The sequence below is a fragment of the Macaca nemestrina genome, chromosome 5 (genome assembly GCF_043159975.1).
Source record: "Macaca nemestrina isolate mMacNem1 chromosome 5, mMacNem.hap1, whole genome shotgun sequence".
In the NCBI taxonomy this organism is placed as follows: Eukaryota; Metazoa; Chordata; class Mammalia; order Primates; family Cercopithecidae; genus Macaca; species Macaca nemestrina.
Genome location: NC_092129.1, coordinates 74,378,444 through 74,399,195, shown reverse-complemented (window position 1 = coordinate 74,399,195; position 20,752 = coordinate 74,378,444). Strand labels below are relative to the sequence as shown.

Here is a 20,752-nt window from a genome sequence, read left to right as displayed (position 1 = left end):
GATGTCTGTTGATTAAACCACCCAGTCTGTGGTATTTTGTTTGCAGCCCAAGCTGACTAAGACACGGGAAGATTAAAGTTGTCAGCTAAAAGTGAAAATATCTGAAGCAAAAGAAAAAACAAACCCACACCTGAAAATGAGATAAGCCAGGCTTTCCACTGAACTCTTCACTTTTGCCAGATCATTTAAGCACCCCGACAACACTCTATGGTGGCTTCTACTAACCTTCCCCTTCTCCAGATGGGGAAACTGTGGGGACCCTTCCCTCTGCTCTAAGGTACACTCACCTGGAGTTTCCTTTTCTTCCTTGAGAGGCTTCCCGTCCAGTCACTGATCCGTCGCATCCTGGCTTTGAGGGAGTCCTTCTTTGCAGTATCCTCAACTAAGGCTTTGGGCTTCCGACAGGGGAGAGTGAAGGAACTGTACTGGACGGGGTCCCTGTGTGCCACCCTGGAGGGCACATCAATGTCAGAGGCAAAAGAGACGCGGTTGCTCAGGCTGGCATGCGTGCCCATGTATTCATCAGAAAGACGGATACCTGAGGGGGACAGGCTCCCCAAGTTGGCATCTTTGTACAGTTCCCGAAGGGAGGAGAGGGAAGAGCTTTGGTTGAAAGGCTTTTTGGCATCACCAGGTGGGAAGCTGGCATGGAGGCTGGGGTCAGGCATGCCGGGGGCCAGGAAGGAGCCCTCAGCCTCGCTCAGCTCTCCAGCGTTGCCCCAAGGGGAGTCGTACCAGGATGACTCAGAACTCAGGGAGCTGCCTTTGCTGGACCGCAGGCGAGAGTCCGTGGGAGAGGGGCGATGGCTGGGCAGGGAATCGGCGCTGGACCCCCTCCTGGCTTCAGGCACTGGGGAGGTTTCTGATGCTAAGGTAGGTGAGTACCTCAGCAGCTGCACTGGCTCACTGGAGTCCTCTGCAGGCACTTTGCTGGGGTTGCCACCATTGTGGAACTCGACCCTTAAACACCCATCCAGCTTCCCCAGCGTTTTGATGAGCACTCTGGGGCTCTTGCGGTCTTCGCCCGGCGGGGTGGAGGCAACGCTCTCATTCCTCCCGTAGCAGTTGAGAAGGTGTCCGTTGCAGTCTCTGGAGGCGATGTGGTTATCTGCCGGCTCGTGGCCAACAGAGTGGAAGCCGTTCTCAGTTGAGAAAGCAGCACTGATGCCCTGGAAATCCTTCCCTGGGGCATTTGTCCTGTGCGTGGAGTAGGCAACGCCTCTGGAGACCTTGCACGTGGAGCCACCGAGTCTGGATGCGTAAGGCTGGTTACTCTTAAAGTGAGAAAGGCAGCTTCGGGCCAGGGACCTGGACTTGTAACCTGCTCCGCTGCTTCCGTGACCCCATCCATGCAATGACTTTTCCTCTTTTGCATGAATCCCACGTATTTTCAGGGAGCAAGGAATTTGCTTAGCACCAGTGATAGTATTGCTATGATTTTTAGATCCTTGAAGGGTGTACTGACTCTCGGAGTTGCCCATTTTAACCTAAATTAAGAACAGTTGCATCAGTAAGACCGTGGCCTAAATTACACTCCATTATGACAGAACTTTTAAAAAGAATGTGCTGCATATTACACAGCAACTTTAGTGCCTGGAAGGACTCAAAGGAGTAGGGACAAGAGTCAGTCAGTAGAACAGGCTCTCCTTATTTTGAGAGGCTGCTCATTAGCTACACAGACAACACTGCACACTTGTCTGCTAGTTATTTTAAAGACATTATTCATTAGACAATATTAATTTAGAAGTTGAACAGGCATAAAAATCAGCTTATGAGAAAGATCTGCTTCAGGTGTTGGGAGACTTTGAACTAATGATTTTTTTTTGTTTTTTGGGTTTTGTTTTTCTGAGACAGGGTCTCACTGTTATCATCCAGGCTGGAGTGCAGTGCTGCAGTCACGGCTCACTGCAGCCTCAACTTCCTAGGCTCAAGTGATCCTCCTGCCTTAGCTTCCCAAGCAGCTGGGACTATAGGCATGTGCTACCACGCTCAAACTCAGGCTTTTTTTTTTTTTTTTTTTTTTTTTTTTAAGATACAGGGTCTCACTCTGTTGCTCCAGGCTGGTCTTGAACTCCAGGGCTCAAGAGATTCTCTTGCCTCGGCCTCCCAAAGTGCTAGCATCACAGGTGTGAGCCACCACACCAGACCAAATTAATGATTCTTAAAGAGAAAAATCAGGGAAAGTATCTTTATTCTGTCAGTCTAAATACATAGATTTCAGTGATCAGAGAGATACAGTTTCATTATACATAAACTACTGGTAGAGCTAACATCTCTCCATAGTATTGTGAGAGATTTTTACTCAAAAACTACCACATTTTTATAACATGACACCAAGTGCCAGGCTCTGTTGGGGCTCTAGGAATACCACAAAAGAAGAAGGCCTGCAAGTCCTCAAAAATGAGGCTGAGATGAAAAATGGGGGAAAAAATAAGAGCTCTCATTTGGGAAAGAAAAACATTTTAATAAAACTAATCTCTAGAGCTTTTCTAAAGACTTCAGGTGTCTTCACTTTAGAATATGATGAGAGAAGTAAGTATGAAGCTGACTTAGAATAAGGGCATCAGAAAAATTTAATATTAGACTCTTACTTCCTTGTAAAAACCCCAGTTTGCTCAAGGAGTCTATTAGTTAAGCCAAACTCAAAGTGAAAAGGGGGAGAGGGAAGGAGGGAGGGAGGGAGGAAAGAAGAAACCATCTCTTTTGATTCTGAAATAATTTTTTTGAGGTGGGATCTTGCTATGTTGCCCAGGCTGGTTTCAAACCCCTGGGCTCAAGGGATTCTCCTGCCTCAGCCTCCCACGTAGCTGGAACTACAGGCACAGGCCACCATGCCCAGCTAGTTTCTCACTCAAACCAGTATATCACTATTTTAGGTCAGTTGGAGGTGGTGCTCTTCTGGTGAAGTCTCCAGATATATTTAGTAGGCTGTTTATTTTTAATTCTTTTATATCTAAGAATGTGTAGCCACAAAACAGAAGTTAAATGGATTGACTTTTCTTTGGTGGTAATTATCAAATATTTTAAAATCAAAACCACTAGCCCAAATAATTAAATCTTTACTTATTACCTTAATCACAGTCATGCAACTTGACATGACCCCCAAGGCACATGGGTTGGGTTTACCTGAAGTCTAGTTTCTGCTCTGAGGGAGATTAGTGGTCAGTAGGCTTTACATGGTCTTGGGAGCAACGCAGCACATTTAACAAGCACGCAAAGTGAGTCCATGAAGTGAGCCTGAAAAACAGAAATGCAAGAAACCTCTGTGAAGCGTTTTACTCCAAGCTCCCACAAAGCCAAAAGGAAGGTTTAACACAAATTATAAGAAGAAACAACTGGTGTCCAGGGTCACTGTGAAGGTAATAAGTGAAACGTCTGTGAACCGTGTGATTCATCAGGGTCATCTGAAGCCAGAACTGCCCATCCAGTCTTGCAAAGGCCACCAACTCAACACCCAGTCTGCAGTCAAATGCATGCCTTTGTTTCAGGGGAGACCGCTCCAGTGAGTCATGCGTGGCTCATCTGTCACCACGACCAGGAAAACAACTCTCAGTCTCACAGCGCTGCAGGAGCGTCGGGCTGGCGTGACGGAGGTGGCCCTTGTTCTCTATTTGACCAAGCAATAAAAACACAGCCCAAAATGTAACATCACACTGAATAGTCCTTGGCTAAAATAATTTAGCTTGTAGACGTTGACCCCATAAATGAGATTAAAAGCTTTCTTAAGCACATGTTAGTAGGGGCAAGAGGCCCCCCCCGAGGGATAAGGCAGGGCTTCTGAAAGGGAGGAGGACTGGATGAGACGGGGAAGCTCCCCTCTGGCCATGCTCACTGCTGGATACGAAGCCACAGACATGGGAAGCAGAGGGGTGAAGGCTTAATAGTGAGTTTTTGTTCCTTTAAAAAAAAAAAAATGTTTATTTGTAATTGTGGTCAAACAAACATGGATAACATAACATTTTTCATCTTACCCTTTTATTTTATTTTATTTATTTATTTTTATTATTATTTTTTTTTTTTTGAGACAGAGTTTTGCTCTTGTTGCCCAGGCAGGAGTACAGTGGCGCGATCTCGGCTCACCACAACCTCCGCCTCCTGGGTTCAAGCGATTCTCCTGCCTCAGCCTCCCGAATAGCTGGGATTACAGGCATAAGCCACCACGCCCAGCTAATTTTGTACTTTTAGTAGAGACGGGGTTTCTCCATGTTGGTCAGACTGGTCTCGAACTCCCGACCTCAGGCGATCCGCCCACCTCAGCCTCCCAAAGTACTGGGATTACAAGCGTGAGCCACCGCTCCTGGCCCATCTTACCCATTTTTAAATGTACAGGGCAGCAGTAAGTACACTGTTATACAACCATCACCGACATCCATCTTCCAAACTCTTTCCATCTTGCAGAACAGAAACTCTGCACCCATTAAACAGCAACTCCCCAGTCCCACAGCCCCTGGCAACTGTCACTCTACTTTCTGTCTCTATGAATTTGAGGACTCTAGATACCGCATGTAAGTGAAAGTATTTGTCTTTTTGCAACTGGTTTATTTCACTTAGTATAATGCCCTCAAGTTTCATCCCCATGGTAGCAGGTGTCATACTTTCCTTCCTTGTTAAGGCTGAATAGCATTCTATCTATCTATCTATCTATCTATCTATCTATCTATCTATCTATCTATCTGCCGCATTTTGTTTATTCATCCATCCCATGGAGAGACACTTGAGTTGCTTCCACCTCTTGGCTATTATGAATAATGCTGCTATGAACATGGGTGTTTATCCCTTCCAGACCCTGCTTTCAACTTTTTGGGATATATACCCAGAAGTGTGGAAATGCAATAGCATTAGGTTATTCTATTTTTAATTCTTCTTCTTTTTTTTTTTTTTTTTTTTGGAGACAAAGTCTTCTCTGTCATCCAGGCTCAGTGGCACAATCTCAGCTCACTGCAGCCTCTGCCTCCTGGGTTCAAGTGATTCCCTTGCCTCAGCCTCTCAGGTAGCTGTGATTACAGGCGCGCACCATTACGCCAGGTAATTTTTGTATTTTTAGTAGAGACAGGGCTTCACCGTGTTGGCCAGGCTGGTCTCGAACTTCCAGCCTCAAGTGATCCACCCACCTTGGGCTCCCAAAGTGCTGGGATTACAGGCATGAGCCACCGTGCCCAGCCCTATTTTTAATTCTTTAAGGAACCGCCATACTGTTTTCCACAACAGCTGCACCATTTGACATGCTCACCAACAGTGCAGCAGAGTTCCAATTCCTCCACATCCTCACCCATGCTTGCTATTTTCTGTTTTTTGACAGTAGTCATCCTAATGGACATATCTCATTATGGGTGTCAGTTTCATTTCTCCAATGATAAGTGATATTGAACCATCTTTTTCATGTGCTTATTGGCTATTGTATTGTATATCTTCTTAGAAGGATTCAATGGCAACTTTTTTTTTTTTTTTTTTGAGACAGAGTCTCACTCTATTACCCAGGCTGGAGTACAGCAGTGCAATCTCGACTCACTGCAACCTCTGCCTCCTAGGTTCAAGTGATTTCCCTGCCTCAGCCTCCCAAGTAGCTGGGATTACAGGTGCCCGCCACCACACCCGGCTAATTTTTGTATTTTTAGTAGAGACGGGGTTTCACCATGTTAGCCAGGCTGGTCTCGAACTCCTGACCTCAGGTGATCCACCCGCCTCGGTCTCCCAAAGTGCTGGGATTACAGGTGCGAGGCACCACACCCAGCCTCAGTGGTGACTTTTACAGTTAGTGGGAGGAGAAGAAAGACACCAGAGCTAGATTCTTCTAACAAAGCCAAAGACAAATCTGCCTGAGTCTATCCACACAGATACATTTTAAAATAAAAAAATAAAAAAATAAAGTCAAATACATTTTCCACTTGGCCATCAGCCAGAAATCCAATAGCTCAGCCTCTAATTAATGAGGACTGAGGTGCCTGCTATGCTGCCAACCCCCTACCTTTCAGTAGGCAGCTGTGCCACACATCTAAAAAGGGGATAGCAACCGCTAGACTTGCCACTAGAACCTGGCCCCATCTCACACATGGGGCTGGACCACAAGAAGCCCACCTTTTAAAAGTCCAAAACTGGCTGGGCGCGGTGGCTCACGCCTGTAATCCCAGCACTTTGGGAGGCCAAGGTGGGCAGATCACCTGAGGTTAGGAGTTCGAGACCAGCCTGACCAACATGGAGAAACCCCATCTCTACTAAAAATACAAAATTAGCCAGGCATGGTGGTGCATGCCTGTAATCCCAGCTACTCAGGAGGCTGAGGCAAGAGAATCACTTAAACACGAGAGGCAGGTTGCAGTGAGCCAAGATTGTGCCATTGCACTCCAGCCTGGGCAACAAGAGCGAAACTCCATCTCAAAAGAAAAAAAAAAAAAGTTCTAAACCTGGCTGGGCATGGTGGCTCAAGCCTGTAATCCCAGCACTTTGGGAAGCCGAGGCAGATGGATCACTTGAGCCCAGGAGTTCGAGACCAGCCTGGCCAAAATGGTGAAACTCCATCTCTACTAAAACTACAAAAAAATTAGCCGAGTGTGGTGGCACACACCTGTAATCCCAGCTACTTGGGAGGCTGAGGTGGGAGAATTGCTTGAATTGGAAGGCAGAGGTTGCAGTGAGCTGAGATCAAGCCACTGGACTCCAGCCTGGGCAACAGACACAGCAAGACTGTCAACTCTCTCTCAAAAATGATGATGATAACAATAAATAAATAAAGTTCAAAACCTGAGCCACTGCTCTACCTCAGCTACCCTTTCATTTTTTTAACTGAGGGAACTACAAATGGCCAGAGAAGCTGCTGGCTGCTGCCACTCAGACTGTCACAGCGAGTGGATCAGAGTGAGCCTTCATTTGTTTCCTTTCGTAAAGACCAAGGTCCAGCGATGACACTGGAGGCAAAAGGCTCCCGGCCTCTCGCTCCTCAGCCACCTCTCTTTGTCAGCCCTCCTGAGCTGCAGCACACACAGCACAGGCCCTGAGTTCGCCAAAACCAGCGCACAAAACTGCAATTGAGTGGCCAACTGTGTCAGCGGCTCATGGACACACAAAGAGGTCAGAATTCAAAGCCGCAGAATCGCTCCCAGGTGGAAGTTTCTGCCCAGCGGCAGGTTAGAACCTAAGCTCATCTTACTACTTTTGCAATTAAATAGCTTAATTGTTTTATTTCGTGAGATATTTCTAAAAACACAGGAGACCCCATCCTCTACTGGACGCTGTGCACTCAAGCCCTAGCACCTGGAGGCTCATGTAAGCACTCAGCAGACACCTGTGACAGTAATTCATGTGCTACACAGTTGATGGGGACCCCAGACCAAGGGTGGGAATCCTCCTTACTGGGTATGACAGAAAGACTGGTGTATCAACTCACAAGGATACATTTCCATGATTAAGATAGAGAAAAGCAAACAGGGAGTGACAGAAGTATAGAACAACATGCATTTTCATATGTGCACAATGCTGACAAAATGTGCAACGTTGGGTCAGTCCTGGCAGGAAAAAAACAAAAAACAAAAAAAAAAACAGCCTTAAACTGTAGGAGGAAGAATTTATCCAATATTTATGAGAAATTTATTGACAGGAAGGATAATCCCTGAGGGAAGCTAAGTAATTATTGTCCCCGAGGAGTTTGACAAGTTGAACAGATATTTATCTGTCATGCTTCAGCTATGATTTTTGTCTGGAAGCAAGGGAATATTTAAGGCAAATGTTCAGTAACCTCTGGCCCCCTGACTCCTTTATTAAAGGAATTTTATGATATTCCAGTTTAAAAACTATTTTAGTTAATAGAAAGGGGGCTGAAAAAATTAAAAAAAAAAAAAAACAGATTTCATGTAAACTCTTTTTTTAAAAAAGTACTTTAAAAGGGCCTGATGTTTACAAATAGCAAAAGTACGTATAGGTATAGTCACCCGCAGTAACCCCTGTGAAGGTATTCTAACCTGCAGGAATGGGTATGAGCTATAACAATATGTGGCGAGGCCCAGGGCTGGAAGAGATGTAATTTAAGTGAAGTTACTCTGGAATAATGTGGCACCAAGTGTGTGTATACTTAGCAAACATTTTATGCTGTGTACAAATATTTTTATAATATTTTATTTACAGGACAATTATAATAAATATTGGAACTTTAAAAAACTGAATCACAATGACACGGACCTAGAAAAAAAAAAAATCCTACCTTTCATTCTGCATTCCCTCCAACCCCCAAAATCCTACCTTCCATTCTGCATTCCCTCCCAATCCCCAAAAATCCCACTTTCCATTCTCCATTCCCTCCCAATCCCCCAAAATCCTACCTTCCATTCTCCATTCCCTCCCAATTCCCCAAAATCCTACCTTACGTTCTCCATTCCCTCCCAATTCCCCAAAATCCTACCTTCCATTCTCCATTCCCTCCAATCCCCAAAATCCCACCTTCCATTCTCCATTCCCTCCAATCCCCAAAATCCCACCTTCCATTCTCCATCCCCTCCAATCCCCAAAATCCTACCTTCCATTCTCCATTCCCTCCCAATTCCCCAAAATCATACCTTCCATTCTCCATTCCCTCCAATCCCCAAAATCCCACCTCCCATTCTCCATTCCCTCCAATCCCCCCAAACCCTACCTTCCATTCTCCATTCCCTCCCAGTCCCCCAAAATCCTACCTTCCATTCTCCATTCCCCTCCAACCCCCAAAATCCTACCTTCCATTCTCCATTCCTTCCAATCCTCCAAAATCCCACCTTCCATTCTCCATTCCCTCCAATCCCCCAAAATCCCACCTTCTATTCTCCATTTCCTCCCAATCCCCCAAAATCTTACCTTCCATTCTCCATTTCCTCCAATTCCCAAAATCCTACCTTCCATTCACCATTTCCTCCTCATCCCCCAAAATCCTACCTTCCATTCTTCATTCCCTCCCCATCCCCCAAATCCTATCTTCCATTCTCCATTCCTCCCCAACCCCCAAAATCTCACCTTCCATTCTGCATTCCCTCCAATCCCCCAAAATCCTACCTTCCATTCTTCATTCCCCTCCAATCCCCAAAATCCTACCTTCCATTCTCCATTCCCTCCCAATCCCCAAAAATCCCACTTTCCATTCTGCATTCCCTCTAATCCCCCAAAATCCCACCTTCCATTCTCCATTCCCTCCCAGTCCCCCAAAATCCTACCCTCCATTCTGCATTCCCTCCCAATCCCCCAAAATCCTACCTTCCATTCTCCATTCCCTCCAATCCCCCAAAATCCTACCTTCCATTCTGCATTCCCTCCAATCCCCCAAAATCCTACCTTCCATTCTCCATTCCCTCCCAGTCCCCCAAAATCCTACCTTCCATTCTCCATTCCCTCCCAGTCCCCCAAAATCCTACCTTCCATTCTGCATTCCCTCCAATCCCCAAAATCCCACCTTCCATTCTCCATTCCCTCCCAGTCCCCTAAAATCCTACCTTCCATTCTCCATTCCCTCCCAGTCCCCCAAAATCCTACCTTCCATTCTCCATTCCCTCCAATCCCCAAAATCCCACCTTCCATTCTCCATTCCCTCCCAGTCCCCCAAAATCCTACCTTCCATTCTGCATTCCCTCCAATCCCCAAAATCCCACCTTCCATTCTCCATTCCCTCCCAGTCCCCTAAAATCCTACCTTCCATTCTCCATTCCCTCCCAGTCCCCCAAAATCCTACCTTCCATTCTCCATTCCCTCCAATCCCCAAAATCCCACCTTCCATTCTCCATTCCCTCCAATCCCCCAAAATCCTACCTTCCATTCTCCATTCCCTCCAATCCCCCAAAATCCTACCTTCCATTTTCCATTCCCCTCCAACCCCCAAAATCCTACCTTCCATTCTCCATTCCCTCCCGATCCCCAAAATCCTACCTTCCATTCTCCATTCCTCCCCAACCCCCAAAATCCCACCTTCCATTCTCCATTCCCTCCAATCCCCCAAAATCCTACCTTCCATTCTCCATTCCCTCCAATCCCCCAAAATCCTTACCTTCCATTTTCCATTCCCCTCCAACCCCCAAAATCCTACCTTCCATTCTCCATTCCTCCCCAACCCCCAAAATCCCACCTTCCATTCTCCATTCCCTCCAATCCCCCAAAATCCTACCTTCCATTCTCCATTCCCTCCCAATATCCCAAAATCCCACCTTCCATTCTCCATTTCCTCCCAATCCCCCAAAGTCCCGCCTTCCATTCTCCATTCCCTCCCAATTCCCCAAAATCCTACCTTCCATTCTCCATTCCCTCCCAATTCCCCAAAATCCTACCTTCCATTCTCCATTCCCTCCCAATTCCCCAAAATCCTACCTTCCATTCTCCATTCCCTCCAATCCCCCAAAATCCCATCTTCCATTCTTCATTCCCTCCCAATTGCCATTCACATGAGTATGCTCTGTAGCTTTTTAAGTAAAATTACAAAGAGTGGAAGTTTTTCTTTTTTAAAAGTGTGATCAATAACCACACCAGAAGTGTGCAGCAATGTGGAGGAATGTCCTAAGTATGCCATCACAATCCCAACAGCCACTGTCATCTACTGAGTCCCAGGGAAAAATAGCTCTCAGGAGGAAATTCGAGATTTACCTTTCCTTCATTTGCCTTTAGCCTGGGCTTGATTGGATGAGTCAGATTCCCAAATTCTCTAGTTCCATGTGTGTGGCATTTATAGCAAAGAAAACTAGAATCATCCGCCTCTGCTTTGTCTTTGGACTGAGGCCCTGAGCTGGCTGCCCAGATGGAGCAACTGAAGGGGACTAGGAGGAAACCCTCTGGATGGGCAGATGGTGCTGAGCAGAGGCCTGCGAGGAGGGCGGGGGCCCGGATCCGGGACAGCAAACAGAACAGAGCCACTGCAAAAAAGCAGATCTACAGCTGGCCGAGACCGTGAGAGGAAGCGCAAGTGCTACTATCAGGAGATACCAACAGGCTTCACGTTGCTCCAGAGAGATTTTTATACTAAACTAGGACCCTCCTCCTAGTCCCAGGCAAATACTTCAGATAGTGACAAGAGCCAGATAACAAAAGGGCTAGCCATCACTAACCATAACAATATCTACTTGGTTTTCTTTATTTGGGGAGGGTAGGGGACAGCTTTAACCACTAAGGAGAGGAGTCTCCGAATTCTGGTCTGGTTTGCATCAGTGAACTCAGGTTAAGCCCTGCTTCTGTCTCTCAAATAGCATGTGAGACTTTGGGCAAACTGCTCACGCTTTCTGAATTTCATTTTCCTCATTTGCAACTTGAGGATAAAAATATCTGCCCTACTACCTCACAGACTGAGAATCAAGTGTGGAAATATATGTGAAACCGTCTAAAATACTGTGAAATGCAACAGAGTACTATTATTAATTTGTAGTTATAAGTCTAATTTTGTATGTTATGATATCAGATCTTATTATAACTGCTGTTTCAGGTCTGTCATTACCTATTCATTATTCAATAATGCAACACAAAGTATTATTAAATTTTAAAGTCTGATTTTGTATATTGTGACATTGGATCTTATTAAAACTGTCATTTCAGGTTTTTCATTACCTATTATTAAATTAAACATTATATATAGACATAGATATAAATTTAGAATCTTCTAGGTTTTAGCATTTGATTTTGATCAATTCCCCCAAATTATGACAGCATATAAAACTACCTAATTTGCAAGCAGTCTATCAAATATAAAGAAAACCAGTGACACAAACCACACACTCTCATTAGTAGATACTCATGTTAGAAAATGTAAGAAAATAACCTGAATGTACATTGAACTCGTACAACCTTAAAGCAGTCATTCTCAACTACGGCGATTTTGTCCCCCCCAAGGGATATTTGGCATGTTTAGGAATATTTTTGGTTGTCACAACTGGGGTTTGCTACTGTCACCTAGTGGGTTAATGCTGGGGGATGCTACTGAACTTCATACAACATACAGGACAGTTCGCCACAACAAATAATTAATTATCTGGCCTAATATGCCAATAGTTCCTAGGCTGAGAAATCCTGCTCTAAAGTTTTATTATTGTCTCTATCACTAAAAATATTAAAACACAGGACAAATGTGCCTAAAAATCTAAAACAAAAGCATTCAACTCTGCCAGGGATCCAAACTGACTAATAAACTGTGTAAATCCTGCCAGAATCTGTTTCTCTCATCCTGAGTCAATGAACTACACTCAGAATGCATGAACTGAATACCAAGACCTGAAGGAGCTCATTTCCAATCACAAGAAGACTTGAACCCAATGTATATAAAGAGGCAGGCAAAAGGAACATCTGGTCTCCATAGGAATAATGCTTAGGAAGAGTAATCCTTACAAATAAAGTGAGCAGAAAGCAAGCTGCTGTGAAGGGCCTCAGAAGCTAAGCTTCCATTGTTGGGCCTCACTGGTCGTCTTTGAATTCAGCAGGACTCCTTCCAAATGCATATTAACAGATGAATAGATAGACCCATCTGCAGCGAGGAATGCCCTCCGAGCAGGATCTCCGCTGACAAGCATGGCTGGTATTCAACAAGGGGGAAAGTCATAAATTCCACAGAGACAATAGCTCAGCTTTTTGTCCAGTTCATCACCTTAGTAAGTCCATTTATCACAAGGAGGATCTCGGCACTCACACCTGTTTTAGAAAACATCCCAACATCTGCAGTATGGCTTACGGAAGGCTGATCAAGCCATGGGTCGTGGCCCGTTGTTGGGTCATGAAATCCATTCAGTGAATTGATACCAGTATTTTTAAATGAATAGAAGAGAACAAAATAGAGCAGAAGAGAGAATAAGCAGAACAGAAAATAGACGAGTGAATCCCAGTAGGAGTAAAATTTGTTTCATGAAACTAAATTCTTGTGGGTGCTTGTGTGTTTGTCAATACACTGGGTTGGGAAGTAAAATGATATCTTCTTGAGTCATGATTTTTTAAAAAATGTTTTAAAACCTGACTTATAAGACCACAAGAGGTAGTTTTGTCAGAATGGGACATCCATTCTAATAAAATCCAAGGACAGCCAAGCTCTGAAGAGTCTCAAAACATTTGAAAAGTCATTGTTGGCCGGGCACGGTGGCTCACGCCTGTAATCCCAACATTTTGGAAGGCCAAGGCAGGCAGATCACTTGAGGACAGGAGTTTGAGACCAGCCTGGCCAACATGGTGATATCCATCTCTACCAAAAATACAAAAATTAGCCAGTTATGGTGGCTCACGCCTGTAATCCCAGCTATTCAGGAGGCTGAGGCATGAGAATCACTTGAACCTGGGAGGCGGAGGTTACAGTGAGTGGAGGTTGTGCCACTGCACTCCAGCCTGGGCGACAAAGTGAGACTCTGACTCAAAAAGAAAGAAAGAAAACTCAAGGCCAGGTGCACTGGCTCACACCTGTAATCCAGCACTTTGGGAGGCCGAGGCCGGTGGATCACATGAGGTCAGGAGTCTGAGACCAGCCTGACCAACATGGTAAAACCCTGTCTCTACTAAAAATACAAAAATTAGCCGGGCATAGTGGGAGGCACCTGTAATTCCAGCTACTTGGGAGGCTGAGGCAGGAGAATCTCTTAAACACAGGAGGCGGAGGTTGTAGTGAGCCGAGACTGCACCACTACACTCCAGCCTGAGCAACAGAGCAAGACTTCGTCCAAAAAAAAAAAAAAAAAACGGGAAAGGGAAAGGAAGGGAAGGGAAGTCATTCCCGAAGGCAAACACTTCGGATAGAGACAGTAAGTACCAGATTTTTTTTTATTTTAAGATGGCCCATCATTAATGTGCACTCTGGACACCACAGATTAGGCCCATGGGCTTCATCCTTTTGCACTGCACAAATTTAAAAAAAAAAAAACACACACACACATTCATTGGACATTCAGCTTCTTTGCAGGAAATTTAGGAACAACCCAATAAGGAAGACAACCCAACAAGTGGGTCTTGGAGGATGAGTGGGATTCCATTAGATGAAGAAAGGAAAGAGAGGGCCATACGCAGTGGCTCATGCCTGCAATCGCAACACTGTGACAGGCCAAGGCAAGCGGATCACCTGAGGTCAGGAGTTTGAGACCAGCCTGGCCAACATGGTGAAACCCCTTCTCCACTAAAACAATACAAACATTAGCTGGGTGTGGTGGCAGGTGCCTGTAATTCCAGCTACTTGGGAGGCTGAGGTAGGAGAATCACTTGAAAATGGGAGGCGAAGGTTGCAGTGAGTCAAGATCACGCCACTGCACTCCATCCTAGGCAACAGAGCAAGACTCCGTCTCAAAAAAAAAAAAAAAAAAAAAGGAAAAGAAAGAAAGGAACTCCAGGGAACAGAAAATGGCTTGTGCAAAGACACGGTGCTCCATAACCACTTGCTGGATCCCTGAAGGACTGAATCCACGAGAGAATACATGGAGAAAGACCCCAGCTCCTTCAGGGAAAGGTGTGAAGGGGGTGCAGGTCCTGAGCACCAGGGTCAGGGACAAAGTTTGGAGAGAGGAGGAGGTGAGAGGGAAAAGGCAGGCTGAGGGAGGGGAAGCTAAGGGAACCTTGGACAGGCACCTGCCCATCCCCTTTACACCCTCCCCTACCCACTGTTCCCAGAAACACCACGGCATGACCATCATCCTCAGGACACTTTGGAACACCCTCTGGGAAAGGAGTCCACAATAGCCAATAACTCAATGTCAGTGTGGGCGGCAGTGTTGGCCCAGGAAGAAAATGTTCAAAGTACTGGCAGAAACTTGGGGAAAAGAAGTGAAATGTAAAAGTTCCACTCAACAATTCGACATGAATGTTTGGAGACTCTCCCATATACCAAGCACTGTGCTGGGTACCATGAGGGGCATAAGTGTAAGAGACAGCACCATCCCTTCCCAAAGGGGCTCATCAGCTTGTGTGTAGAGGGAGAGAGATTATAAACCGTGAAGCATTTGGAGAATCAGTAAGACAGCATATGAAAAGCCAGGCACGGTGGCTCACGCCTGTAATCCCAGCACTTTGGAAGGCCGAGGCGGGTGGATCACCTGAGGTCAGGAGTTCAAGACTAGCCTGATCAACATGGTGAAACCCCATCTTTACTATAAATGCAAAAATTAGTCAGGCATGGTGGCACATGCCTGTAGTTCCAGCTACTTGGGAGGCTGAGACAGGAGAATTGCTTGAGCCTAGGAGGCGGAGGTTGCAGCGAGCCGAAATGGCGCCACTGCATTCCAGCCTGGGCGACAAAGCAAGACTCCGTCTGCAGGGGGACGAGAGAGAATATGACAACTTTAACAGCATTAAGTTTATGAGAGAGATGGTGAAACCAGCAATCCCACAAATATCACTGGTATGTTTTTGGAATGTCAAGTAAATTCAGTGGCCCGGCTATACATGAGCCATCGCAGAAACTGAAAATATTTCAGGGAATTTAAACACACACACACTTTCAAGCAAAATTACAAAACAAGGAGCTTCTCTGAACCTATTCTGGTTCAGGGGCTGCCCAATAAAAATTTTGTTTTTTAATTTTTTAAATTACAGAATCAATATTGTCTAAAATAAAATAATCCTGGATAAGATAAAATATTTTCCTTACTTTTATTTTAGAAATTATTCAAAAGGATTTTACACATTCTCACCGCGGCTCTTTGAAGCAAGTTTTTTTTTTTTTTTTTTTTTAATATATCAAATGTTCAGTCCCACTCTGCCCTTTCTCCCCCGTCTACTTCAAGTCTCAGCTAAAACTTGTCCAACATCCTGGCCTCTATAAACCTCGTGGTCCTGTTCTGGTGACTACCAGACCAAAGATTCGAAAGACCTAAAGCTGTTAGCATGTCTTTTAAATGGCCCTCTTTTGTAACTTTCATAAACATGAGATTCAAAACGGTTGGCGTGACTTTTAAATAACCTGTCGTTTTTAACCTTTCGGAGCTTGAGCGACTCCACAAAGAGCAAGCTTAGGCCCGGGGATGCACTTCCCAAGGTTTCCATCAAAACTTCAACAGAATCATGCGCTGGAATCTCAGACTGCAACCACACAGCTTCTCGCTGACTACGGAAACCTGCGTGGATGTAGGGTCTGAGCTTCAGTAAATCAGAAGCAGATATCATCCTCCTAAACCCCAGTCACATTCTGTAACCAAAATCTACCACGGTCATTGTACCAAATTATTCTTGGCAAAACATTTCTTCATTACGCACTGTTCCATTTAAGTTAAAAACTGAACAGGGCTTAAACCACACATTTTTTCCTCTCGTTTAATAGGTGCTTTCCCCATCCTCATAAAATGTGTAACTATTCTACTTCAACGAGGGTTTTTGCCTTATTGGAGAGTCATATTTAGAAATGTATGTCTTAAGGCTACAATGTAGATTGTCCCTGAGGGCTGCAGGTAAATTAACCAATCATTGCTGAAATTTTCCTTAATTCATATGAGTATTCACAACAAACCTGATAAGATTTTTAGCTAACAACTTCACAGAAACTTTCAGGAAAAAAGAAATATATATATATATATACACACACACACACACACACATATATACACACATACACTAGTTGGTATAGTTTAAATTTCCTAATTTATAGAAATTTAACATTTTTTCATATCCAAAGCAGACGAAACATGGATGGAGGGGGAAGGGCCTAATCTGTTCATTTTTTCTGAAACGGGAGTCTCGCTCTGTCACCCAGGCTAGAGTGCACTGGCGCAATCTCAGCTCACTGCAACCTCTGCCTGCGTGGTTCAAGCAATTCTCAGGCCTCAGCCTCTGGGATTACGGGCACATACCACCATGTCCAGCTAATTTTTGTATTTTTTGTAGAGATAGGGTTTCACCTTGTTGGCTAGGCTGGTCTCAAACTCCTGATCTCAGGTGACCTGCCCGCCTCGGCCTCCCATAGATTACAGGCGTGAGCCACCACACCTGACCAATCCGTTCTTAACGCTGCTGTGTGCTGGGGTACCCTGGCACAAGAATCCTCATAGGTTGCATAATCATCCCTGTTTTACAGAAAATAACTTCAGCCTCCAGGGGATAAATAATTTGGCCAAGATCACTAAGAGGCAAAGGTAGGAATCAAACCTGGATATTTTCAATCATTTTTTTTTTGATTGCCAGGGTCTTACTGTATCACCCAGGCTGGAGTACAGTGGTGTAATCATGGCTCACTGTAACCTCAAATGCCAGGGCTCAAGTGATCCTCCTGCCTCAGCCTCCCAAGTAGCTGGGACTGTAGGGTTGCACCACCATAACTGCTAATTGTGTTATTTTATTTTTTATAAAGACAGGGTCTCACTATGTTGCCCAGGCTGATTTTCAACTCCCGGGCTCAAGGGATCCTCCTGCCTTGGCCTCCCAAAGTGCTGGGATTGTAAGTGTGAGCCACCACACCAGGCCATTTTAATGCAGTGGCTCATGCCTGTATTTGGAGCACATTGGGAGGCCAAGGTGGGAGGATCCCTTGAGCCCAGGAGTTTGAGACCAGCCTGGGCACAATATAGTAAGATGCTGTCTCTTTAAAAAATAAAATAATAATTTTAAATTATTTTGTACTTCTTAATTCAAAATTATTCCTTTATTTCTTTTTTTTTTTTTTTTAAGTACAATTTAACTTTCAGGATTCCCTTTTAAAAGAGTGGTTGTGGCCGGGCACGGTGGCTTACACCTGTAATCCCAGAAATTTGGGAGGCCAAGGCAGGTGGATCACCTGAGGTCAGGAGTTTGAGACCAGCCTGGCCAACATGGTGAAACCCCGTCTCTACTAAAAATACAAAAATTAGCCAAGCATGGTGGCGGGCACCTGTAGTCCCAGCTACCTGGGAGGCTGAGACAGGAGAATTGCGTGAATCTGGAAGGTGGAGGTTGTAGTGAGCTGAGATTGTGCCACTGCACTCTAGCCTGGGTGACAGAGCAAGACTCTGTCTCAAAAAAATTAAAATTAAATGGATAAATAAATAAAAGAGTGGTTGTGGTTCTGATCAATCTATGCCCCTTTCACAAATCAAACATCTTAAACGTCCTTCTCTAAGGGTATTTTTTTCCTCCAGGTAACAAAGGCTTCCATGGCTGGGGATGAAGAGGTAAGAATAAAATGAAAAACTAAACTTTTAAGTTAACCAAGGAGCTTTATGGTTACAATTTAGTTATCCCAGTCTACTGCCTTACAAAGAACATTACGCAAATGAGAATTTTGTTTTCTTGATACTATAAGCTTCATGGTAATTGTCTTCAATAATAATTATAACTTAGAGTATGCCTGCCAATGGCTGTGGGGGTGGGGCATGGCCACCAAGAGAAAGGGAGAGCAGAGGAGACACTCAAGACCACAGAATAACCAAGGCGCATCTTCCTGAAGCTCTGATTTCATTTAATGCTAAGTAATTTAAATATTATGTCCATAATAAAGAAATATGTATCATGGCAGGGACAGTGGCTCATGCCTGTAATCCCAACACTTTGAGACGCTGAGGCAGGTGGATCACTTGAGATTAGGAGTTTGAGACCAGCCTGGCCAATACAGTGAAACCCCATCTCTACAAAAAAACGCAAAAATTAGCTGGGGGTGGTGGCACACACCTGTAATCCCAGGTACTCGGGAGCCTGAGGCACGAGAATCACTTGAACCTAGGAGGCAGAGTTTGCAGAGAGCCAAGATGGCACCACTGCACTCCAGTATGGGTGACACAGCAAGACTCCATTTCAAAAAAAAAAAAAATATATATATATATATATATATGTAATATATAAAATTTACATTTTTAAGATAAAGTATAGGAGTTCAACGATATTTAGCATTTACATTAGGTTGCTTCTGCTACAACAAAGGAAGCCTTTCCCAGGGAGGATACATTTTCACTGATTAAGGCAATAAATGTTTACTGAATAACAACTCTTTGCTAGACACTGTTCTAAGCTCTGGGGATACAGCAACAAACAAAACAGACCCCCATCCAAAGAAGTATCCCTGCTCTCATGGAGCTTATACTAAAGTGGAGAGAGATGAACAATAAACAGTAAAAATAATTTTTTTTAAGACGGAGTCTTGCTTTGTCGCCCAGCTTGGAGTGTAGTGGTGCGATCTTGGCTCACTACAACCTCCACATCCTGGGTTCAAGCAATTCTCCTGCCGCAGCCTCCCAAGTAGCTGGGACTACAGGAGCCCACCATAACGCCCAGTTAATTTTTGTATTTTTTTAGTAGAGACGGGGTTTCACTGTGTTGGCCAGGCTGGTCTCGAACTCCTGACCTCAAGTGATCCGCCTGCCTTGGCCTCCCAAAGTGCTAAGATTATAGGTGTGAGCCACCACACCCGGCTGGAAAATAATTTTAGGAGGTGATAAGCACTTTGACAAAATAATAAAGAAGGAAATGGGGGAGGAGGCAACGTGGAGGGGAAGGATGCTGCGATTTTTAAAAGGCGAGGAAGACTGGCTGAATGGTGACACTTCAGCAGACACTTGCAAGGAGGAGACACCAAGTGAGTTCTGGGGAAAGGGCACTGTGGGCAGGGGCAACAGACAGTACAAGTGCCTGAGAGGCAGGGCTCAGCATGGCCGCAGCACAGCAAGCAAGGGGAAGAAGGGCAGGAGAGGTCAGAGAGGGGCCGCAGAGCCAGTGAAGGCAGCCTTGAGGGACAGTTTAAGAAGGACTCTGGCTTTCACATTGAGGAAAAAAGTCATAATTAGAGGGTGTGATAGAGAAGGCTCATTGTGAGACATTTTAAAAGGATCTGTGTGGCTGCTGTGTGGATCTGGATTGTCAGCAACAAACTGGAAGCAGCAGGGGGACCTGCTAGGCTACCAGAACGATGCAGGGGAGAGGCGGTGCACCCCAGCTTGGGTGGGGGTGGTAAGGGAGCGGGGTGGTAGGGGAGGAGGCTGCCTCCGGACAGAGCTGAAGCTCCAGAGGGCTGAAAGGAGAGCCAGCAGGACTCGAGGGCAGGTGGAAGTAAGTGTGAGCGACACCAAGGATGACTCCACGCTGTTGCATTAAAGCCATGGGAGAATGGGGACAGCAGAGTAGAGCAAGTTGTAGGGGGCAAGATGAGGAGTTCAGTTTTGGACACGCTGGGTTTGAGGTGTCCACTGGATACTTAAGTGGTAACACCAGTCTGGAGTTCCGGAGAGAAGTGGGCTACTCCCCCACACAAAGATGGTATTTAAAACACAAACTGGATGAGCTCTCCATAGGTAAACAAAGGAAAGACATGAGGTCCCAGGAGGCCCTGGAGCACCTTGACATTAAGAGGTCAACGAAATGAGGAGAAGCCCATAAAGGAGACAGAAGGGGCAGTCGGTGAACTGAATTAAGAGGAACCAAGAAACCGGGCACTGTGGCTCATACCTGTAATCCCAGCACTTTGGGAGGCTGAGGCAGGCAGATCACCTGAGGTCAGGAGTTCGAGACCAGCCTGGCCAACATGGTGGAAGGAACCACGTCTCTACTAAAAAAAAAAAATACAAAAATTAGCCGGGCTTGGTGGCGCATGCCTGTAATCTCAGCTGCTAGGGAGGCTGAGGCAGGAGAATCACTTGAACCTGGGAGGCGGAGGTTGCAGTGAGCCGAGATTGCGTCACTGTAGTCCAACCTGGGCAACAGAGCGAGACTCCATCTCAGAAAAAAAAAAAAAAGAGGAAACCAAGAGAGTGTGTGGCATCTAAAGACAATCGGGAAAAGGATTTCAGGGAGAAGACTGAGCCACCATGTCAAATGTTTCTGATTCAAATAACAAAAACCAGAACAAGCACTGCATTTAGTAGGTAGGTCTGGCATTATGCAGGTCCCTGTGAACAGGACAAGGGCAGAGTGGGGT

The 20,752-nt window shown here is 45.3% G+C and overlaps 1 protein-coding gene across 7 annotated transcripts in view; it reads right to left on the bottom strand.

Annotated features, from left to right (window-relative positions):
• LOC105478722 (TIAM Rac1 associated GEF 2) overlaps positions 1-20,752 on the bottom strand; it is a 322,470-nt gene that overhangs the window by 129,089 nt on the left and 172,629 nt on the right. For all 7 annotated transcript variants that reach the window (XM_024791920.2, XM_024791922.2, XM_011736307.3 and 4 more), the window contains 2 exons: positions 3,127-3,237; positions 288-1,487 (listed from right to left, as the gene is read on the bottom strand). In XM_024791920.2, coding sequence (XP_024647688.2) covers positions 288-1,481 — 1,194 coding nt within the window. In that variant the 5' untranslated portion in view covers positions 1,482-1,487; positions 3,127-3,237. The remainder of the gene's footprint in view (positions 1-287; positions 1,488-3,126; positions 3,238-20,752) is intronic.